Below are 24,247 nucleotides of genomic sequence, written 5' to 3'. Positions count from 1 at the left end.
GCAGATCCAACCGGTGTAGGATCCAATAAAGTCAGACACGGATCTGGGCCAGATTCTGAGGGGCCCCCACGATTAGGCGAAGGAGTCTGGCTTTGTTTTCGAGGCGATGGGGAAACTCTCCCGGCTTCAGGGAATGACGCGAGGTGTGTGTCAGGAGGAAACTGCATCTCCACTGTCGCTGCCGGCTGACGCCACCTCCAGGAAGCCCCCCTGGTGCCCCATCCCGAACGTGTGCACCCCCCTCAGCACAGCAGGAGCACCCACTGCCCGTAGCATCTGTCGGCCTCCGCAGGGAGACTGCACCATTTGTGTGCATTGGCCTGTTCATCCCTGGCCTCCCTTATCCATGAGCACCTATCACACTACTTCCTCTAAAACTGCCCAGTATTGCCTGGTGGGCGTGGTTCGGTGGCTGAGTGTTGACCTATGAACCAGGAGGCTCGATCTCCAGTAGGGGGCATGCAGGAGGCACCCGATCGATGATTCTCTCTCCTCATTAATGTTTCTCTCTCTCTCTCTCCCTCTCCTTTCTTCTCTAAAATCAATAAAAATATATTAAAAAGAAATAGGCTTAACTCCAAATAACCCATTTTTTTTGTTACTTTTGACTGGCCCTAGACCAGGGGTGGGGAACATCTGGCCCGTGGGCCGTGTAAGGCCCTCGAAATCGTTTGGTCTGGTCCTGGAAAGGCATTAGGAGTGAGTTAATGAAATGTTTGGCCAAATATAGCAGGCTAATTTTTAAGTTGATAATATTGTTTGACCCACAAATGATGTTATAAATAGCCAAATGGCCCTTGGCAGAAAATAGGTTCCCCACCCCTGGCCTAGACTAAACTCCAAGAACCTGACCATCTGCCCCAAAAGTGTAAGAGATTGGGCCAGTCACCCCTTGTTGGTTCTCAGTTGCATCCCAGGCACCTGGCTCGTCCACTTTGCCCAGGAATTCAGCTGTGACCCTCAGCACCCGATGGCCCTTCCTGGCAAACGGTGGTTTCCACCAGGACTCTTGACTCCCAGAAACCTTTGCCAAAGGCTGTTTTGTTTTGTTTTTAGATTTATTTTAGAGAGAGTGGAAGGGAGGGGCAGAGAGAGAGAAACATTGATGTGAGAAAAACACATAGATTGGTTGCCTCCTCCCCAACCAGCCCCCCTCCCCAGACTGAGGTACATGCCCTTGGCCGGAATCGAACCCGGGACCCTTCAGTCTGCGGGCCGGCGCTCTATCCACTGAGCCAAACCAGCTAGGGCACCAAAGGTCTTTTTTTTTTTATTGATTTTTTTTTTACAGAGAGGAAGGGAGAGGCATAGAGAGTTAGAAACATCAATGAGAGAGAAACATCAATCAGCTGCCTCCTGCACACCCCCTACTGGGGATGTGCCCGCAACCAAGGTACATGCCCTTGACTGGAATCGAACCCGGGACCCTCCAGTCCGCAGGCCGATGCTCTATCTACTGAGCCAAACCAGCCAGGGCGCCAAAGGTCATTTTTGAAGCCTGGGCTCAATTCCCACCCAGGGAGGCCACCGAGGAGTCCCGCTGGGCCCCCAGCCCCTTCCCAAATCCCTGCAGGAAGAAGCTCTCTGCCCGGCTAGGCCCGCGGTCCGCGCCGAGTAGGAGAACTCGGCTCTTGGCCCAAGATCCCCGCCCCAGGAAAGGTGCTTGCGCCTGATGGAAAGTTTGGGCTGAAAGACACCCGTTTCCAAATACCCAGGTCCAATATTTACACAACGTCTGAAATTAATGCGAGAAAATCTCCAAGTGCCCGGGCTGGAACGGATGGCTAGGAACAGGAAGGGGCCGGTCCCAGTACCAGGGTTTTTTCCACGAAGAGAACAGGGCAAAGCTAACGTCCCCGGTGAGTGACTCAGGAGCCATTCATCGTGCCACGTATCCCTCCACTTATTTTTATTTTAATATATTTTTCTTGATTTCAGAGAGGAAGGGAGAGGGAGAGAGAACTAGAAACATCCATGATGAGAGAGAATCATGGATCGGCTGCCTCCTGCATGCCCCACACTGGCATGTGCCCCGACCGGGAATCGAACCGTGACCTCCTGGTTCATAAGTCAACGCTCAACCACTGAGCCACACCGGCCAGGCCGTATCTCTCCACTCTAAACTGGCTTTACTGGGAATTTGCCATGGAGGGAAGGGAGAGGTGGGATTCGTGGCGAAAGGCTGGTGATATCGAGCTGAATTCTTTTCTTTTTTTTTTAAGATATTTTTATTGATTTTTTACAGAGAGGAAGGGAGAGGGATAAAGAGTTACAAACATCAATGAGACAGAAACATCCATCAGCTGCCTCCTGCACACCCCCTACTGGAGTTGTGCCCGCAACCAAGGCACATGCCCTTGACCGGAATCTAACCTGGGACCCTTCAGTCCACAGGCCGACACTCTATCCACTGAGCCAAACCAGATAGGGCTGAATTCTTTTTTAAAAAAATATTTTTATTGAGTTTATTTATTTCAGACAGGAAGGGAGAGGGAGAGAGAGCTAGAAACATCAATGATGAGAGAGAATCATGGATCGGCTGCCTCCTGCACGCCCTACACTGGGAATCAATCCCGCAACCGGGGCATATGCCCTGACTGGGAATCGAACCTGTGACCTCCAGGTTCATAGGTCGGCGCTCAACCACTGAGCCACGCCAGCTGGTCTTGAGCTGAATTCTAACAAGTGTTCACCTGCATCCAGGCAGATGCTTCCGGCCAGGGATGGCTGCAGCCACCACACCCTGAGGAAGCGCTACCCATGGTCAGCCTGTCTTCCCAGCTCCTGGACTCACCTCACTCCCAGCCCCTTGGACCTGCATCCTTCCTCAGGGGCCAGCGTGGCTCTGCGTCTGTGTTGCCCCTGGACGCTGACTCTGGAGTTACTCACTGCTCCCTGCTCTGCCCATCCTGCCCACTCCTGGTCCATGAAACCACTGTATTAAGTTGATTCTGGTGGTAAGATAGATGCTTATTATTGCCAAAGGGTAGAGAGGGGGTGGCTGTCCCCACTCAGTGACAACTGAGATACTCTGAGAGGGACAAGTCTTGTGTCCCCTGGAGAGGTCAGGGGGTATCATTAGGATCTTACCTTCCAGGCCTCAATTTTGTTTGAACCCACGGGCTATGTACACACAGACTTGGGGGGCAGATGCCAAAGTGAGCCCTAGGTTAACCAAGGTGAGGGTGCTGGTTGTTTGCTATTCTTGTAGAGCAAATGACCGTCCATGGGGGAAGCATTTAAATTAGATCTAGGAGACAGAAGTGTCGAACAGACGGTCAAACCTCAGAGGGAAGGCAGGAGGGGGGGTGGGTAAGAGATCAACCAAAGGACTTGTATGCATGCATATACATAACCCATGGATTGGGACAATTGTGGGGTGAGGCCTGTGCTGGGGTGCTGGAGCCGGCTGGGAGAGGTCAATGGGGGGAAAAGGAGACATATGTAATACTTTCAATGATAAAGAACTAGTAAATAAATGAGTAAATAATTTTTTTAAATAAATAAATTAGATCTAGGAGCAATTAGCCTGGCTGGTGTGGCTCAGTGGTTGAGTGTCGACCCATGAACCAAGAGGTCACCAGTTCGAATCCCTGTCAGGGCACATGCCCTGGTTTCGGGCTCAATCCTCAGTAGGGGGCATGCAGGAGGCACCTAATCCCTTTTTATCTTTCATTGATGTTTCTCTCTCTTTCTCCCTCTTCCTTCCGCTCTCTCTCTAAAAAAAAATCAATAAAAACGTATTTTTAAAAATTAGATCTAGGAGCAATTAATAAAATAGGAGTAAGGAAATCAATTATATGAAAACAGACACAGAGAGAGGGGGGTGATCAGAGGAGGAAGGGAGAGAGAAGAGAAAGGGGGAGGAGATAGAAAAAAAAGGATTGGCATCCACAGACCTGACCTTCACTCTTTTCTTGGGGGGCGAAGCTTGCATTGTGGTTCCAGTTTACAGATGGGAAAACTGAAGGCTTCCATGCGTATCCCCGTGAGTTAGGACAGAGAGAGGATTGGAATCCGCTGCCTGGCTCCCCCTTTCCACACCATCCCCCCACGTCTGCTGAGAACACGTGGGAAATTAGCAGGTGCAGTTGGCGCCACTCTGGCCTGCTGTGCCCTTGGTGGGATTCTGTGTGCCCTTCCCTGTGCTGGATTTCAAACCCCATCTCGGGTGCGTAGGCCACGGCTCTCATGCACAGATGTAGGATGGTTGCGTGGCCTGCGAAGAAGTGATGGTGCTGAGGGCTGACGCTGGGGGAATGGGTGACGCTGGTCCTTTCCAATCCCTGCCCCCAAAACTGAAGTCACGGACACAGAGCCACTGGTGACTGGCAAATCTTACTGGTCGGCCAATTCCAAGATCCACCCACTCATCAATGCATAGATGTCTAATACCATTTTTCGTTGTTCCTGGCAAGTTCTTGTTCAATGTAAATGAACACAGAAGGGTTTGTTGTTGTTTTTTCTTCAACTTAAGGCTTAACTTTCAGCTGTGAGGAGGTCACGTCCACCTGGTGAAGCTAGCTTATGTTAAACAATAGGCCGTAGAGGCCCTGGCACAGCGGTTCTCAACCTGTGGGTCGCGACCCCTTTGGCGGTCGAACGACCCTTTCACAGGGGTCGCCTGAGACCATCCTGCATATCAGATGTTTACATGACGATTCATCACAGTAGCGACATGACAGTTATGGAGTAGCCACGAAAATAATTTTATGGCCGGTTCACAACATGAGGAACTGTATTTAAAGGGCCAGAAGGTTGAGAACCGCCAGTTTGGCTCAGTGGATAGAGCATCAGTCTGCACACTGAAGGGTCCCAGGTTCGATTCTGGTCAAGGGCACATGCCCAGGTTATGGGCTCAATCTCCAGTAGGGGGCGTGCAGGAGGCAGCCGATCGATGATTCGCTCTCATCATGGATGTGTCTATCTCTCTCTCCCTCTCCCTTCCTCTCTGAAATCAATGAAAATATATATTAAAAAAAAACAAAACAATCGGTGGTAGAAGCAGTCAGAACCCAGAGGCAGGACCTGCTAAGGACACAGGAGCCCTGCAGGGTCAGGGCAGGGGGGCAACTCCGTTCACTTCCCAGCAAACATTGGCTGCGTCTGCACTGCCGGGCCCGTGCGTGATGTGGAGACGAACATGGCCCTGCCCTGCCCTGCCCTGCCCGGCTCTGAGACTAGCAAACCGGCCTTGGTTTCAGGGTCAGCTCCAGTGACCCCTGGGACTCATGTAGGACAACACAGCCACTGGGAAGTGAGGCTGCATCGGGCAGAAAAAGGGGGGTACCCAGGGCCCTTCCCCCAGGCTGTCTCTTTACTTAGTGCTAGTTCTTCCCCGTAGTGTACGGTGAGCCACACCATGTGGCTTACCACTGAGCCACACCATCTGGGCTGAGGTCGCCCCTTCTTGTGCTGCATTAAATACATCTCAGCTAGAGATACAAGTATACCGCTTGCTCGTGATGCTGTGCACAGCTGTGTTGATTCGTGCCAGCGCACCAGCCCTGCATGTGACTGTGGGAAGGTCACGGTCCATGTGCAGCCTCGTGATGGGACAACCAGGATCCTCCCTTCCCAGGTCCCCAGCACCAAAGGTGTGTGGTAGCTGGTTTGTACCGGCTCTCCAGGGCCCGTTTTATTTTATTTTATTTTATTTTATTTTATTTTATTTTATTTTATTTTAAATATTTTAAAATATCTGTTTAGGGATTCAGAGAACAAGGGAGAGGGAGAGAGAGACAGAAACATCAGTGATGAGAGGGAATCATGGATCAGCTGCCTCCTACTGGGGATGGAGCCCACAACCCGGGCATGTGCCCTGATCAGGAATCGAACTGTGACCTCCTGGTTCATAGGTGGACGCTCAGCCACTGAGCCACGCCAGCCGGGCCATCTTGGAAAACGTTGAGCACAGTGAGAGCTGCCCAGCCACGGTATGGGCCACCCTGGGCAGGAATGAACACCTTTCTCTCAATCAGAGGCTGAGACCTCGGCCACATGGATAGGATCCCTGGCAGGGAGGTCGTGACTGTAAAACCCCATAGTCATCATTTCTGAAGGAACAGAGAAAAAGCCGTTTAGCCCTGGCCGGTGTGGCTCAGTGGATAGAGCGTCGGCCTGCGGACCAAAGGGTCCGGGGTTCGATTCCGGTCAAGGGCACATACCTCGGTTGCAGGCTCCTCCCTGGCCCGGGTCCTGGTCAGGGTGCGTGCAGGAGGCAACCAATCGATGTGTTTCTCTCACATTGATGTTTCTCTCTGTCTTTCCCTCTCTCTTCTACTCTGCCTAAAAATCAATGGGAAAATATCTTCGGGTGAGGATTTAAAAAATAAAAAAAAAAGGCATTTGATCCACTGTATTAATGTGGGAAAAGCAAACGGGATACCAGCAGGTGACACCTCCTTAAAACACAGGTGAATGCGGCAGGAGAAAGGGATTGGGGGCTATGGCGATAGGTGCTCGCTGCTTCCCCGACGTTTGGTGATGTTTCTGAAACAAAGGCAGTTTGCTTCTTTATGGAAAGAACCTAGTCCGGCCCTAACCGGTGTGGCTCAGTGGATAGAGATTAGGCCTACGGACTGAAGGGTCCCAGGTTCGATTCCGGTCAAGGGCATATACCTTGGTTGCAGGCACGTCCCCAGTAGGGAGTGTGCAGGAGGCAGCTGATCGATGTTTCTCTCTCATCGATGTTTCTAACTCTATCCCTCTCCCTTCCTCTCTGTAAAACATCAATAAAATATATATTTTTAAAAAGAACCTAGTCTGGCCCTCATCCCAGGACAAGAAGCTCACCTCCGGACAACTGCTCACCTCTCTCCCGATGATCCCCACCTTCTGAGAGGCGAGGCTCCCCCAGGCCTGCCATCAGGGAGCGGGAGGAACCCGGCATTGAGGGATGCCTGCTGAGCGCCAGACCCCATGCTGGGGACCGAGCCAGACTCAGTCCCTACCCTCAGAGAGGGCCCCTGCCTGGCCCAGCATCTCACTCAGCCTTTGGGGGCGGGTCCTGTGTCATTACAGCAGTGAGTGGCCCCCGCCGGCGCGGCTCAGTGGCTGAGCACTGACCGATGAACCAGGAGGTCACGGTTTGATTCCTGGTTCGATTCCCGGTCAGGCCACATGCCTGGGTTGCGGGCTCATTCCCCGGGGGCGTGGGTGCGTGCAGGAGGCAGCTGGTCAGTGATTCTCTCATCATTGATGTTTCTATCTCTCTCCCTCTCCTTTTCTCTCCAAAATCAATAAAAATATATTTAAAAAATAAAGCAGTGAGTGGCTGAGCCAAAACTAGGTCTGGAGGTCTCCCCGGCCCTTTGAGGGGTTCAAGGCGAGAGGGTAAGCCGCCCATTCAGTCCTATATTTTTTTTTAACAATCCACAGTAAATACATTTATTTGTTTATTTGCTTGTTTTTCCATTGATTTTTTTTTTTTTTTTTTTTTTTTTTTTAGAGATAGTAGAAGGGAGCGGGAGAGAGAGAGAAACATCGGTGTGAAAGAGAGACATCTATTGGTTGCCTCCCACACACGCCTGGACCAGGGCCAGGGATGGGGCCTGCCACCGAGGTCCGTGCCCTTGACCAGAATTGAACCCGGGACCCTTCAGTCCACGGGCTGACGCTCTATCCACTGAGCCAAACGGGCCAGGGCCAGTCCCATAATTTGATGGAGTAAAGGCCAAGGCTCGGGCCAGGTTGGCAATGATGGCACAGAGTCTTCTGATGAGGGGAAGGGTTTCCCTGTTTATAACTATGGTTCGTTCTCTCTCTCTCTCTCTCTCTCTCTCTCTCTCTCTCATACCAGCCTTCATGCAGCAGCATTCTGACTTCCTGACCCCCAAGCCCTTCCTTCGCTTCATTTCCGGCGCCCCCTCTCCCCCTCCTCCGCCCCAGGTACGCCATCCCCTCCCTACCTCCCGCAGAGAATGGCCGCCCTGTTGGTGGCCTGGCAGGGTCCCCGTCCTCCCATAAAAGCCCGAGTGAGGCCCGGACTCTTGGAACCCAGACAGAATGGAATGTCTCCCTATTTTCTTTGCAGCGAAGAAAACACACACAAACCCGGGAGCGTATTTGTCAGCGATATTTCTATCCCAAAGTTTGTCTTTAAAAAAATAAATAAATAAAATTAGTTTTACGGCCCACTCCACACCCACCCACCTCCCCCCCCCCCCCCGCACCCGCCTAAATCCCCACCCTTTTCATTGCTGGTCGAGGAGACCGGGAGGAGCACAGGGCCGGCCCAAGCCCCCCAGAGAACCACGGCATCGCGGACAATGCCCGCCTTGTTCGGAGTCAGGGAGGAAACGTAGCTCCGAAAACATACTCGCTACGGCCCAGGGAAGGGTGTTGCGAGGGAGGACGGACAGGCGGGCCTTGTGTCTGGACGCGGATCCCTGAGGCTTGGGGAAGGCGGGAGCCACACGTCTCACCCCCTCCCCAGAGTGGAGGGGACACCTTGCCGTTGGAGCCCCCAGGGGGGCTATTTCCCAGTAGTGACTGGTCCCACTGGGCCTGGAGGAGACCACTGCAACCCCTCACGGAGCCAGAACCTGGAGCCCCAGGTTTTTTTGGTGTTTTTTGTTGTTGTTTTTTGAGGGCAGCATCTAAGGCAGCTATTCTCAACCTTCTGGCCCCTTAAATACAGTTCCTCATGTTGTGACCCAACCATAAAATTATTTTCGTGGCTACTTCATCACTGTCATGTTGCTCCTCTGATGAATCGTCCTGTAAATATCTGATATGCAGGATGGTCTTAGGCGACCCCTGTGAAAGGGTCATTCGACCGCCAAAGGGGTCGTGACCCACAGGTTGAGAACCGCTGATCTAAGGGATAAAGCCCCCAGGAGAGGCGAGGGGCTGTTTCTTAGGCCTTGGGGGTTTTCCAGACTTCCTGCCCTGTGAGGGAGACACACCTCCCGCATTCATCTCAGTGCCGCCCCCTCCCCCCCCCGCCCCCCGCCCCATAGAACCCAGAGCATGAAGGGAAGATCACTGAAATGACAGACCCGCCTGGCTGGTGGCTCAGTGGTTAGCGTGGACCTATGAACCAGAAGGTCATGGTTCGATTCCCAGTCAGGGCACATGCCCGGGTTGCAGGCTCGATCCCCAGTAGGGGGCGTGCAGGAAACAACAAATCAATGATTCTCTCTCATCGTGGATGTTTCTGTCTCTCTCTCCCTCTCCCTCTCTGAGATCAATAAATAATTTTTTTAAGCCCTAACCGGTTTAGCTCAGTGGCTAGAGCGTCAGCCCGCAGACTGAAGAGTTCCAGATTCTATTCCAGCCAATGGCATGTACCTTAGTTGCAGCCTCGATCCCCAGTAGCCGATTCTCTCTCATCATTGATGTTTCTACCTCTATCTTCCTCTCCCTTCCTCTGAAACCAATAAAAATGTATTTTGAAATACTAAAAAAAAATACAAAAAACAGGGGAGACAGGTCGACACTCAAGAGGGTCCCTCAGAGTCCTGGGCTCCGCCCACTGCTCCCCTATATATTCCTGGGATGGGAACCTAGGCTAGAGGGGACCCCCAGCTGGATGGGAATCCACTCAGCCCCAGCGGATAGTGGCTGAGCCAACAGCGACACCTGCTGGGACATTAGATTCTTACGGGGAAGCAAGGGGAGGGGCGGTGCAGAGTGCCACAGGCTCAGCTGAGTGTTTGTTACTCCATCCTTGTCTTTCGTTGCAGACCCGCTTCCTCCCTCCTCCCTGAGGATTATCTGTGATGCAAACATGTCTTTTTTTAAATATATTTTTATTTATTTCAGAGAGGAAGAGAGAGGGAGAGAGAGATAGAAACATCAATGATGGGAGAGAATCACTGATCAGCTGCCTCCTGTACACTGCCTACCAGGGATCGAGCCCACAACCAGGGCATGTGCCCTTGACTGGAATCGATCCCGGGACCCTTCAGTCCACAGGCCGACGCTCTATCCACTGAGCCACACCAGCCAGGGCATGTGATGCAAACACATCTTAAACCAAGTCCAACCGTCCACGGACTGGAGAGGAGGGCGGGGCAGGTGCAATCAATGCAGGTCCATGCACGGGAGTGACCGGCAAGCAGCCTCAGGCACACGTGAAGTTTATCATCCTGTGTCGTTTGTCAAGGGACCCTCCTCGGCCTCCCTGCATCTGAACCCCCCAAATAACACTTCCGCCTCCCCTCTTCCAGGTGAACTATGACCACTTTACTCCTCGTGTTTGTGACTCTGCGGGTCATCGCCGCCACCGTCTCCATAGAAGTCTCAGGTGAGAACATTCCCACGCCGGTCTCATCCATCCAGCGGGACGGGAGCCTGGGCTCTGGGTCCTGAACCCGGTGCTGCTGGTCCCGGGGATAGAACCTCCCGCGTCCTGGCCTTTTCCCTGGCCCTCCCCCTTTCCTGTGGAAATTGAGCCTAACTGCGGTGACAGAGCATCTGTATGTGTGAGCACGCGCATGCGTCCAGGTGCCCTCTGGGATGGACAGCTGATGGGGGAGCAGGCGGGGAGGGGTGGCTAGGCAGGTGCCCACCTTCCCAGGACCCCCTCCAGGGGTCTCACCTAGAACGGTTTGCACACTGAGCTTGGGATCGGGGCCAGACATAGATGAACCCAAAGGGAAAAGGCTGCCAGGGAAGGGCCGGCTGGAGCAGCAGAGAAAACTGCCTGAGAAACAGTCAGAGAGAAGCCCCGGGGGATCACACAGGTCTTCGTCTTTCTTGGCAAACCCCCCTCCCCCGCCCCCGCCTGGTCCCTTGCGTGTGGCAGGCGCCTGGTCGGTTTCTGATCATCAAGCCCTGAGCCACGTCAACAAAGTGTCCACTGACCATGGAACCGGCTCGCCCCAAAGTGAGACGGATCTCGCGTAGACCCTGCCAGAGAGGCCGCTGCTCTGGCCTCTGCTCTGGCCCGTGCACTTCATTTTTTATTCATTTTGTTGTTGTGAATCCTCACCTTGATGTTTTAAGCAGCGGTTCTCAACCTGTGGGTTGCGACCCCTTTGGCGGTCGAACGACCCTTTCACAGGGGTCGCCTAAATCCATCCTGCATATCAGATATTTACATGACGATTCATCACAGTAGCAACATTACAGTGATGCAGTAGCCACGAAAATAATTTTATGGTTGGGTGTCACCACAGCATGAGGAGCTGTATGAAAGGGTCGCGGCATTAGGAAGGTTGAGAACCACTGTTTTAGAGAGAGTGGGAGAGAGAGGGAAAGACAGAGCGAGACATTGATCTGAGAGAAACACATCGATGGGTTGCCTCCTGCACGAGCCCCGACCAGGGCCCCGGGCCGGGGAGGAGCCTGCCACCGAGGTACCTGCCCTTGACCAGAATCGAACCCGGGACCCTGCTGTCTGCAGGCCGACGCTCTGTCCACTGAGCCACACCGGCCAGGGCCTGGGCCATGTACTTTAGTGCGACCCCTTCCCATGACCCCCCTCAGCCCCAGTGCTCCCTAAAGGGTGAGGAGTCTGTCCAGCCATCGACACATGGTCATCCAGATCGATGCCCCCCTGTAGGCCACGCCCTCGGTACCAGGATGCCCAGAATTCCCTGCCCACGTGGGCCCAAGACACTTCCGGGACCACTCGGGTCTCTCCTCTGTCGGGGATCACGCCCCCGGTGTGAGTGAGCCACCCCAAGGCTCGAGGGAGAGGTTAAGGGGTGGCTGATGCATGGGGTGTAGACAGAGCTGGGGTGTGAGGCTGGGAAGAACGCAGTCCCCTCACCGTGCAAAGCAGCGGTGGGAAAAGGAGGGGCCCCGATACCGATGCCACACGCTGAGGGACCCGAGAAGTCCGCAGTGGAACCCGGCTTTCGTTGGGAAAGGTATCCCTGCCCCACAGAAAGCTAGAACGTCGTGTTCTATTGAGCGACCTGTCCGCTTGATTTGTAACTCTTAAATATTTAGACCGAGGGTCTCCCCATGTCCTCTTACCCTGAGACCCACGGGTACGCAGCCCCTGGCTGGAACCCGCAGGAGTGGGGGGGGGGGTTGCCCACACAGGCACACGCCCGTTGCCCGGGGGCAGTTGAGAGCTTTAAAAAGTGCAGCGCTGGCACCACTCTCCCTCCCCCCCCCGCCCCCCGGCCTTTCGCCTCTCAAACCACGCTGTGCTGTGGAGCATTCAAAGGGAGTTTTGTGCGGAGGGGCCTGGTGGTGACTCCCCAGGACATGCAAAGGTTAGGACTGGACCCCGGACATTCCTGGCTGCCCCGTTCCTGGCCCTGGCATGTGCCTGTCACCCACAAGCATCTGAAGCATGTTTATGTTCAACCTGCAGCCTGTCCCGGGGAAAAGCTCCCCTGCAGCTCCGATTCGGCATGAAAGGGGCCGTTTTTCCAAAAGCTGTTTTCTGTCCTGTTCCAGGGTGACCTTTACTTCTAACAGGATTGGGTGAACCACAGCAGCTTCCCTATGAAATCTCTCTATGATTTTTTTAAAATATGTTTTTCTTGATTTTGGGCAGAGAGAGAGAGAGAGAGAGAGAGAGAGAGAGAGAGAGACCGCTGCCTCCTGCACGCCCCCTACTGGGGATGGAGCCTGAAACCCGGGCCTGTACCCTGCCTGGGAATTGAACCGGCGACCTCTCGCTACATGGGATGGCGCTCAACCATCTGAGCCCCATTGTCCAGGGCTCTATGATTTTTTTTGTGGAGTCCGGTCATATCTCACCCCTACCCCCACCTGCCTCTTTGCAGACCTAAATGTCTGATCTTCTCTGATGCCTCCCCAACAGCAGAAGAGAATGGCTTGTCCTCCGTCAAAGCCGAGATAAAGCCCAAGGCTGACTCATCCTGGGAGGCACATCTCTGAAGTTTTGTGGATTTTTTTTTCTTCCCCATAACGATGTTTCTACCCCCAAATAACTTTTCCCCAAGTCTTGGAGTCAAGCTGTCACTCAGGAAGTTGGTTCCTGTTTATCCGGTGGCATGGCATCCCCTAAGGCACCTTAGTTTGAGAAACAAAGAGGTGGTCCTTTTTTTTTTTAATATATTTTTATTGATTTCAGAGAGGAAGGGAGAAGGGGAGAGAGATAGAAACATCCATGATGAGAGAGAATCATTGATCAGCTGCCTCCTGCACGCCCCACACTGGGGATCAAGCCCGCAACCCGGGCACGTGCCCTTGACCGGAATCGAACCTGGGACCCATTGGTCCACAGTCCGACGCTCTGTCCACTGAGCCAAACCGGCCAGGGCCAGAGACGTGGTCTTGACCCTGAAGTCCCCCCGTGCCCTCCTCGGCAACCCCTTTTCTGGCTCCATAGTTCCTGTCCTGAGGTGCAGACACCTGGGGTCTTGAGGAATGCTGCTCTGGGAGGGGTGTTGCAAGGATTTCTGGGAGTCCCATATGGCACAGGTGTGTCCCAACACGGACACACGGGCTCACTGGGTTCTGCCAGGGAAAGCTGGGTGGACCTCTCGGGGCGCTAACCAGTCTGTCTCCCCCACAGACCCTGACAACTCGCTGAGTGTCAGCATCCCCGAGCCGTCCCCTCTGCGGGTCCTCCTGGGGACCTCCCTCACCATCCCCTGCTACTTCATCGACCCCATGCACCCCGTGACCACCGCCCCCGCCACCGCCCCCCTCACCCCGAGAATCAAATGGAGCCGCATCTCCAAGGAGAGGGAAATGGTCCTGCTGGTGGCCACGGACGGGCAGGTGCGGGTCAACGGCGCCTACCAGGACAAGGTCTCGCTGCCCAACTACCCAGCCATTCCCAGCGACGCCACCTTGGAAATTCAGAACCTGCGCTCCAACGACTCCGGGATCTACCGCTGTGAGGTCATGCATGGCATCGAGGACAGCGAGGCCACCGTGGAGGTCGTGGTGAAAGGTGAGAGTCCCCCCCCCCCTCCCCCTCCTCAGGGATCCTGGTTCACCTGCAAAAAGAACCAAATACTGTCCTCCCCGTGTGGACCCAGACAGGCTGGCTCTCAAACCCCAGCTCCTCCCCCCACCCGTTTGCACCTCAGTCAACTGGACTTGGAGGGGAGTCGCTACTTCCTGGCTACCGTCTCATGGAAGTGGTGCTTTGCCGCGATCCTGCGATTCCGTGGGCCATGGGAGCGTACCCATTGTACAGACAGGCTAACTGAGGCTGAGAGACTTGCCTCATGTCTCCCTGGACGTAAGCCGGAGCAGACTCCTGGCTCTTCATCCAGCTGTCTTTTTTCCTCCCCCACCTCCCCACCCAAACCCCCACTCTCAGTCCCAGAAGCCAAAGAAAGGGTTGAAGACGCCCGGGTGCCCTGTCTCTCCGTGGCCCAGGAAGCACGGTCGTGTCCTTGGTTGGTTTTGATTGGCACCAGATTTTTCCTGTTGGGAGGCCCAGTCAAAGACAGTCCACCCCTGGGGGGTGTCACACACAGGGTTCCCACCAGGAATCTGCTGGGCTGAAGGCACCTGGGCCCTAAGGGTCTTTTCCCCAAAGCAAATGTGGGGAGAGGGGGTGGGGGATATAAGGAGACAGCTTTTATAGTTTCACTTAAAGAACTTTCTAGATGACTTCACTAGTCAGCTTAAGCAGACTAAAGTGTGTATGTGTCCATAAAATGTAAGTAATCTTAACTCCACTGTGCAGTGCCTTTTAGATGACCCCTTTTCTATAAAGTTCAAATTTTTGCATATGTATCATCTATATGATATAATGCTATGGAAATATATGTATATTATGCATGTTTTTCAAGGAGTATCTGATAGCTCTGTATTTTGTTACAGGAGTTGAAAGGAAAAAAAGTATTTTCCCTCAGAAATTAAAGTTACATAAAAAAAATACTTTTAAAGAATAAAATAAAATAAAAATTTTAAACAAAGAACTTTCTGATGATCAGAATTATCATGGGTGTTCATAGGTGTGAGGTAGTGAGTTCCCCGTGGCTGGGGGCATCCCAGCAGAGGCAGAAAGACCTCATGTGGAAAGGGGAGTCACGCATCAGCTAGAGCAGCGGCCGGCAAACTGCGGCTCGCGAGTCACATGCGGCTCTTTGGCCCCTGGAGTGTGACTCTTCCACAAAATACCGACTTCTGTGCATGGGCCACGAAGTTTCAATCGCACTGTACGTGCACGCCCGCATGTGGTATTTTGTGGAAGAGCCACACTCCAGGGGCCAAGAGCCGCACGTGGCTCTGGAGCCGCAGTTTGCCGACCACTGAGCTAGAGGCTCGACCAGCTGACTGTGAGGCCCCTGTGACCACGGCTGTCGTTCTGTGAGGGCTTCGGTTCCGGGAAGCTGTGCCTGACCTGCTCTCCGGCCCCCGTCTGTCCCGCAGGCATCGTGTTCCATTACAGAGCCATCTCCACGCGCTACACCCTGGACTTCGACAGGGCGCAGCGGGCCTGCCTGCAGAACAGCGCCATCATCGCCACGCCCGAGCAGCTGCAGGCCGCCTACGAGGACGGCTTCCACCAGTGCGACGCTGGCTGGCTGGCCGACCAGACTGTCAGGTGAGCCCCCGGCCGCCGGCGGAGTGGGGTGGACGATGGGCTGGAACGGTGGCCAGCCCCGAGCTGGTGCCGGTGCAACACCATGACCAGCTGAGAGAGTGGGGGTGCCTTGGCCAGCTCTACAGCAAGCAGCCGATGATCAGCCCCGGGTCTTCGTTATTGTGTCCTGCACGGAGGGAGTGGCTGCGAGCGGCTCTGTCCTATAGCAGCATTCTCTCCAGGCACATGACATGCACATCGTCGTCCCCCCCCAAAACTTAAACTGTTTGGCCCAGCCGGTGTGGCTCAGTGTGGAGCACTGACCCATGAATCGAAAGTTCACCGGCTCGATTGCTGGTCAGGACACATGCCCAGGTTGCTGGCTTGATCCCCAGTAGGGGGCGTGCAGGAGGCAACCAGTCGATGTTTCTGTCTTTCTCCCTTCCTCTCTCTCTAAAATCAATCAAAGTATTTTTTTTTATGCCCTGGCTGCTTTGGCTCAGCGGCTAGAGCGTCAGCCTGCGGACTGACGGGTCCCGGGTTCGATTCCGGTCAAGGGCACGTGCCCCGGGTTGCGGGCTCGATCCCCAGTGTGGGGTGTGCAGGAGGCAGCCAATCAATGATTCTCTCTCATCATTGATGTTTCTATCTCTCCCTCCCTCTCCCTTCCTCTCTGAAATCAATAAAAATATATTTTTAAAAAATAATAAAATGAAATAAAAACTTTTTTTTTAAATTTAAAATAGTTGCTCTCTGGCCTTTTACAGAAAAGGTTTGCAGGCCCCTGATAGAATGTGTTTGGTGTCCATAAGTATTCAGTAAAGGGGCTGAACCTAATCACCAATAGCTATGAAAACACACAGTTCGTTTGCCGAAACCGGTTTGGCTCAGTGGATAGAGCGTCGGCCTGCGGACTGAAAGGTCCCAGGTTCCATTCCGGTCAAGGGCATGTACCTGGGTTGTGGGCACATCCCCAGTAGGAGATGTGCAGGAGGCAGCTGATCGATGTTTCTCTCTCATCGATGTTTCTAACTCTACCTCTCTCCCTTCCTCTCTGTAAAAAATCAATAAAATATATTTTTAAAAAAAAAGAAAAGAAAATACACAGTTCGGTAAAGCGGACAAAAAACCTATAAAAACAAATAGTCCACGCATCCAGGGCGGACACGGGCACACGCCTCAGTGAGTCACCACTCCCTCCCTCACGGGAGGAGCCTACAAGGGCACAGCCCCCCTCTGTCCCCTAGTGAATCACCCCACTTTGGGCTCCTGGCAGGTACCCCATCCACGTTCCCCGGGAAGGCTGCTACGGGGACAAGGATGAGTTTCCCGGCGTGAGAACCTATGGCATCCGCGACACCAACGAGACGTATGACGTGTACTGCTTCGCCGAGGAGATGGAGGGTGAGGCCGCCTGCCCCTTCCCAGGGCCCGCCTTCGTGTCCCCCCTTCACCCTGCTGACACTCGGGGTCTCACCCAGGGCACCCCCCAATTGACCCCCTCTGCCATGGGGAATAGAGGAAGGGGGAGGGGAGAAGGGGGACTCCAGGCCTCAGTCACCCCAGGCTCCTGCAAACTGGCGCCACCCCCAAGCCAAAGAGTGGTTGTCGCTGATCCCTCACCTGGGACTTCCCCTCCCAGCCAGGCCCCTCGCTGCTCTGACCAGCCACCACTGTCCGGCGTGGCTCAGTGGTTGAGTGTCCACCTATGAACCAGGAGATCACGGTTCGATTCCCGGTCAGGGCACATGCCCGGGTTGTAGGCTCAATCCCCAATGTGGGGCGTGCAGGAGGCAGCCGATCCATGATTCTCTCTCATCATTGAAGTTTCTATCGCTCTCTCCCTTTCCCTTCCTCTCTGAATCAACAAAAAATGTATTTTTTTTAAAAAAAAAAAAGGATGCTCTGGAGACCAGGAGGCACCACCTGGACTGCCCTGGGGCCATGGGCCAGGGGTGGGAGGGAGGTCCTCACCCTGCCACTGTGTCCTTCACAGGCGAGGTCTTCTATTCGACGTCTCCAGAGAAGTTCACCTTCCAGGAGGCTGCCAACGAGTGCCGACGCCTGGGCGCCCGGCTGGCCACCACGGGCCAGCTGTACCTGGCCTGGCAGGGCGGCATGGACATGTGCAGCGCCGGCTGGCTGGCCGACCGCAGCGTGCGCTACCCCATCTCCAAGGCCCGGCCCAACTGCGGCGGCAACCTCCTGGGCGTGAGGACCGTGTACCTGCACGCCAACCAGACGGGCTACCCCGACCCCTCATCCCGCTATGACGCCATCTGCTACACAGGTGCGGCAGGGGCTGGGGGCCGAGGGCCGGGAGCGGGGGTCATGCCAGCAAAAGCGGAGCCCAGAGGAAGAGATCTGGGAACAGGGGGGTTGGTTTTTACCCCTTTAAGGGGTCATTGGACACCTCATGGTTTAGCAGCGCCCATTTCCACGGGCTTCTAGGAGAGCGAAGATACAGTGGCTGGAGGCTGCGGGGTATCTGGCCTGTCTCGTGAGCCCAGAATGGGTTAAAAGCATGGGTTTTAGAGTCTGCCACCTGCTACTGTGCCACTGTGGGAAAGCCAAGGCCTTCAGCCTCAGTTCTCTCATCCGTCTAATGGGGAGATGGTGGCACCACATGGAAGGTGGTGGGGCCTGACATTGAGACCGTGTCCCCGCAGGGGGGCACTGTTATCTGCCTTTGCAATGGGGTTCACTTAAAAGGAGTGTCAACGTGTTACTAAAATGGGGGGGGGGGATCCAGTATCTCCCCCAATAAATTCAATAAAAAGGGAAAAAAATAAATGGATTGTGTCAACAAAAAAGAGTGGGGGAAAGTTTGGCAGGCGCTATATTTTGAAAATTTAGACAAGCCCTAACCAGTTTGGTTCAGTGGATAGAGCGCCGGCCTGTGGACTCAAGGGTCCCAGGTTCGATTCCGGTCAAGGGCATGTACCTTGGTTGCGGGCACATCCCCAGTGGGGAGTGTGCAGGAGGTGGCTGATCGATGTTTCTCTCTCATCGATGTTTCTGGCTCTCTATCCCTCTCCCTTCCTCTGTAAAAAAAACCAATAAAATATCTTTTGGAAAAAAAAATTTTTTTTTTCAAAAGAAAATTTAGACAAAAATTTTTTTATCTTATTTTGTACATAATCTAGGTAATAATTACCACTAAACGCTAATTCTTGGAGGGACAGAAAAAATGAATGATACAGAGATGTATCCATTTTATGGCAACAGTGACATAGCTCTTTTCGTGTTGCTTTCCACAGCCCAATCATCCATAAAAAGCCTTAGTTTTGCAAAAATGGTTAGGGTCTCCCCCAAAGCCTCTCTCGACCTTTCCATATCCTGACCACCCTTCTCGAAGTCGCTGCACGCTCATGGGTGGTCTCTTCATGAATGATTAGCTGGCTCATTTCTGCCAGAAGTAGTAGTTCTCCCGTGTTTCATCGTTTTTCACGAGCTCCCACATCTTCCGCGAGATTTCCCAGTTTCCCTTTATAGCAGATTTACATTGTCCCCATTGGCTGGTCAGCAAGGTACTCAGCCAGTAGGTGAGCAGGCGGCTGTCATTGACCCAGAAGAGATGCTGGAGCTGTGAGATGATTGGTTAATATCTTGTGCTATGACAGCTTTGCATTCTTTCGCAATCTGGAAACTGTTGGTCTCCTATCCTATATAATAAAAGCGTAATAAGCTGAGTGTTTGACCGTTTGATCAACGGCTCGACCAGTCGCTATGATGTGCACTGACCACCAGGGGGCAGATGCTCCAACCTGTAGGGTCGCTTGCTGCTGGGATCCTGCCAATCGGGACTGGGTGAGAGGGCCAGACACACCCTGACGCCCTCCTGGGATCCCTCCCCGGCTGACAGCCAACCTCCCACCACCCTCCCCAACCCACTGACCCTCATGGGCCCTGATCGCAGGCCAGGCTGAGGGACCCTACCTGTGCACGATTTCATGCACTGGGCCTCTAGTCATGAGTAGTCACATAGGCGAGGACCCCAAAATGGGCCTAGCAAGGTGCCAGGCACACAGTGGGTGCTTGCCTTCCCTAGCGGAGAAGGAGGTAGCGCCGATGCTCACCTCCCACCTCTCAGGCCTAGGATGAGCGGCTAACGCTTGCTATTGTCCCTGTGCCCAGGTGAAGACTTTATCGATATCCCAGAAAACTTCTTCGGGGTGGGTGGCGAAGAGGACATCACCGTGCAGACGGTGACCTGGCCCGACGTGGAGCTGCCCTTGCCCCGGAACATGACAGAGGGCGAAGCCCGCGGCAATGTGATCCTCACGGTGAAGCCCATTTTCGGCGGCTCCCCCACGGCCCTGGAGCCCGAGGAACCCCTCACCTTGGCCCCCGACATCGAGGCCACCGCCTTCCCTGAGGCTGAGAACGGGACTGGAGAGGCCACCAGGCCCTGGGCCATTCCCGGGGCGTCCACGCCTGGCCTGGGCCCCTTCACTGGCGAGGACCTGGTGGTGCAGGTGACCGCAGCCCCGGGTGAAACCCAGGTCCCCGGGCAGCCGCGATTGCCAGGGGGTAAGTGCCCACTCCTCAGGGGGCTGGAGGGGGGCCAGGTGGAAAGAACTTGGCCTGGGGGTGTCTACCTTCAACAGGATCTGGGACAAGCCTCTCCTCTATGATTCGGTCCTTCTTATTTGTCAGATAAAGAAATAGGCCAGCCCTGGCTGGTTTGGCTCAGGGGATAGAGCGTCGGCCTGTGGACCGAAGGGTCCCGGGTTCGATTCCAGTCAAGGGCATGTGCCCAGGTTGCGGACTCAATCCCCAGTAGGGGGCGTGCAGGAGGCAGCCGATCAATGATTTTCTCTCATCATTGATGTTTCTAGCTCTCTCTCTCCCTCTCTCTCTAAAATCAATTAAAAATATTTTTAAATAAAAATAAAATAGAATTTGAATTTCACTGTTCACATGGCCTGGGAATAGGATCAGAAGGAGGGAAGGAAGGCAGGGGTGAAGGGAGGCCCTTCCTCAAGAAGCCAGGGTTCCCTCCACGCCCACAAAGCCTTGAGAACCGGGCACCGTGGGCACCGGCGTTGTGGCACCCGGTCCACGCCCTAAGCCCGCTCTGTCTCTCCTTCTCTCCCTGTCCTCCCCGCCCAGGGGTCGTGTTCCACTACCGCCCCGGCTCTGCCCGCTACTCGCTGACCTTCGAGGAGGCACAGCAGGCCTGCCTGCGCACCGGGGCGGTCATCGCCTCGCCCGAGCAGCTCCAGGCCGCCTACGAAGCAGGCTACGAGCAGTGTGACGCCGGCTGGCTGCAGGACCAGACCGTCAGGTGAAGGCCCGGCCGGGCTCCCCTCCCAGCCCCTACCCAACCTGGAGAGGTCAGGCTTGGGGAGCCAGAGCCTGGCCCTGCACCCAGGGCAGAGAGGGCACCTGCTACACGGCAGGTTAATTAATTAATCAGTGACTCCTGGCTGCTCCCTTAATTACTCCCCCCAGCATCGAAGCATATTCAGAGAGCGTGGCATTAAGTCCTAGGTCAGCATCAGCCTGGGGACTGAAGGGTCCTGGGTTCGATTCCTTATGGTCGGGGCACATGCCTGGGTTGCGGGCTTGATCCCCAGTAGGGGGTGTGCAGGAGGCAGCCAATCAGTGATTCTCTCTCATCATTGATGTTTCTATGTCTCTCTCTCCCTCTCCCTTCCTCTCTGAAATCAATAAAAATATATTTTTTTAAAGTCCTAGGTCAGTGGTCGGCAAACCGCGGCTCGCGAGCCACATGCGGCTCTTTGGCCCCTTGAGTGTGGCTCTCCCACAAAATACCACGTGCGGGCGCGCATGTACAGTGTGATTGAAACTTCGTGGCCCATGCGCAGAAGTCGGTATTTTGTGGAAGAGCCGCACTCTCAAGGGGCCAAAGAGCCGCATGTGGCTCGTGAGCTGCAGTTTGCCGACCACTGTCCTAGGTCATTTCCCCCATCCTCAAGCCCCCCAGTCCCTTCCAGCTTGACCCAATGCTATTCCATGCAGTGGGCTCCCTTCTGAAGCCAGGAATCCCCCAGGGGTCCCCAAACCTTGCGCCTAGTATAAGGGGCTTCTTCATGGTTTGAATGCCTCCAAAGACCCTCCCTGCCCAAGTCCCCAGCTGGCCTGCCAGCCTCACCCAGCAGCCCCCAACCCTGAACAGGCCCTCATCTGCCCCTCCCACCCTCCTTTGCAGATACCCCATTGTGAGCCCGAGGACCCCATGTGTGGGCGACAAGGACAGCAGCCCGGGGGTCCGGACCTACGGTGTGCGCCCCCGGTCAGAAACCTATGATGTCTACTGCTACGTGGACAAGCTCGAAGGTACAGGCCTCATTCTCACAGTTTGGACCCGAGATGGGCAGAGGGGCTGTTGGGGAGACACAAAAAAGGAGGGGGAAAGCCATCATCCGCCCACCCCCACATTTGTGGATAAATAAATCCATTTGTTAAAATATCTACCTACCATCTGCCTCCTGGAGAGCCCCAATGCCCACGACCAAATCAAAGGCTCTGAGAAGTCCTGCAGTGAAAAAAACAACAACAAAAAAAGGCCCTGGCTGGTGTGGCTCAGTGGATAGAGCGTCAGCCTGTGCGGACTGAAGGGTCCCGGGTTCGATCCGGTCAAGGGCACATGCCCGGGTTGTGGGCTTGATCCCCAGTCGGGGGCGTTCAGGAGGCAGCCGATCCATGATTCTCTCTCATCATGGATGTTTCTATCTCTCCCTCTCTCTTCCTCTCTGAAATCAATAAAGATATATTTTTAAGAAATACATACATACATACATAAGCAAGCTAGGAAGGAGGCCCAGAGAGAATGGAAGTGACCAACCTTTCCCAGTTTGGCTGCAACTTTGCTGGTTTCAGCACTGAAAGTCCCCAACTCCTAGGACACCCCAGTGGTCACCCTGTTCCCCAGTGTCCCGGGAGATCTAAGGGGGGAGTGGTCAAACATTTGGACTGGACAGGGTGTTTAACCGGTGCCTGCCATGGCAGGTGTCCCACCCCTGCTGGGGGCCGGGTGTGGGCAGAGGGAGCCCCGCCCGTGGGTGAGCAGGGCCCGCCCTGGCTGTGGGCGTGAAGGGTCACCCTGGCCCCCTGCCTCTGCCCCCAGGGGAGGTGTTCTTCGTCACGCGCCCCGAGCAGTTCACCTTCCAGGAAGCCCTGGCGTTCTGTGAATCCCACAACGCCACGCTCGCCTCCACCGGCCAGCTCTACGCCGCCTGGAGCCTCGGCCTGGACAAGTGCTACGCCGGCTGGCTGGCCGACAGCAGCCTCCGCTACCCCATCGTCAACCCTCGGCCGGCCTGTGGCGGGGACAAGCCAGGCGTGAGGACCGTCTACCTCTACCCCAACCAGACAGGCCTCCTGGACCCACTGTCCCGGCACCACGCCTTCTGCTTCCGCGGTAGGTGTTCTCCCCACTCCTCCAGCCCCCACTGGGGGGGTCACTCCCTGGGCTGAGCCCTCCTGATCCCTGTCCACTCCCCCTGTCCATCAAAACATGAAAGAAAACATCAGTCTGTCTGGGGGAGGGGCAGCTGTGGAGCTAGCATGACCTTGGGCTTTGACCCCAAGGCAAATGTATCCTGCAGCGGTTCTCAACCTGGCGGTCGAACAACCCTTTCACCGGGGTCGCCTAAGACCATCAGGAAAACATATGTAATTACATATTGTTTTTGTGATTCATCACTATGCTTTAATACTAGATTGCCCAAGGAAGTCATTTTGACTGTTTTTTAATTTCAGTTAGAAAAACAATTATGTATATAAGGACACAATGTCTTAGAATTTTGTGACTTTTTTTACAACATATGAATGCATTTATTAATAATTGTAGTTACCTCCCCCTCCTTCATTTCCGGTATATATATATATATATATGTGTTATACCTATATTGCCCAAAAGCAGTCATTTCGACTGCTTGGGGAAATTATGACTCTTATTATTGAATTGAGTAAATTTCTTATATGACCAGGTCGGCTCTGTATTGAAATAACAGTTTTCATTTTTTTTTTTTTCGATTACCGTCACATGATAACATACAAGTACATGATAAATTGTCGATACTTGATAAGTTGCAGTTGCTCAATTAGCTAAACTAGTACTTGTTATTCGAATCTTTATGCAGTGATACTTGTTCTAATAAGTTGCTTATTGTATTTCTTTTGCGCCCTAAATTCATGAAAGAAATGTCGAATAGAAGTGAGTTATTGGAAAAGCTAAGGAACATAAGTGAAGAGTGCTCTGATATTATTCTTTCACGATGCAGTCATTTTGACTGCTGTTGGGCAATATAGGTATATACTAAATTTCTGTCTTTCTAGTGTTAATTATGTTCAATTTGTAACAATGAAATTAGGGGTCACCACAACATGAGGAACTGTATGAAAGGGTCGCGGCATTAGGAAGGTTGAGAACCACTGAGCTAAGGCAAGCATGTCAAACTCACAGGCTCACACGGGCCCAATAAATATGGTTTACGTGTACGTGGGCCACAAAACAGCAAAAGCTTCCATTTTCATAGAAACGTAGGTTTATTTCGATAGAGACATGCTGAATACGAAGGGCTGAAACAAATGAGTCATCGTTAACATAAAATAATAGAACATTTTAATAAAAATTAATATTTTTTTCTTGAACGTTAACGTACCAGACACTGAATAACTGCACAGATGAATAAGTGTAACGCAAATAAACCTATTTTTATTGTTCTCCGAAAGCAAAATATTTCCTGTTGCGCACACCAAACAAATCAGTACAAGACTAATGACGTGGCCATCGGCTGCTAAAATATTCACTGCTGGTATTAGTGGAGAGAAATGGTGCGCCTGCGTGTA

At 53.6% G+C, this 24,247-nt stretch overlaps 1 protein-coding gene across 1 annotated transcript in view; it reads left to right on the top strand.

Annotated features, from left to right (window-relative positions):
• ACAN (aggrecan) overlaps window positions 1-24,247 on the top strand; it is a 61,964-nt gene that overhangs the window by 15,484 nt on the left and 22,233 nt on the right. The window contains exons 2-10 of the mRNA XM_081114748.1: window positions 10,176-10,252; window positions 13,451-13,834; window positions 15,271-15,445; window positions 16,701-16,828; window positions 17,421-17,714; window positions 19,562-19,957; window positions 20,540-20,714; window positions 21,603-21,730; window positions 22,521-22,814. Of these exons, the coding sequence (XP_080970874.1) occupies window positions 10,183-10,252; window positions 13,451-13,834; window positions 15,271-15,445; window positions 16,701-16,828; window positions 17,421-17,714; window positions 19,562-19,957; window positions 20,540-20,714; window positions 21,603-21,730; window positions 22,521-22,814 (2,044 nt within the window). The 5' untranslated portion in view covers window positions 10,176-10,182. The remainder of the gene's footprint in view (window positions 1-10,175; window positions 10,253-13,450; window positions 13,835-15,270; window positions 15,446-16,700; window positions 16,829-17,420; window positions 17,715-19,561; window positions 19,958-20,539; window positions 20,715-21,602; window positions 21,731-22,520; window positions 22,815-24,247) is intronic.

This window comes from Myotis nattereri, assembly GCF_964212035.1.
Source record: "Myotis nattereri genome assembly, chromosome: 21".
Classification (NCBI taxonomy): domain Eukaryota; kingdom Metazoa; phylum Chordata; class Mammalia; order Chiroptera; family Vespertilionidae; genus Myotis; species Myotis nattereri.
Note: the sequence above shows the minus strand (reverse complement) of the source record. Positions and strands in the feature narration are given on the sequence as shown.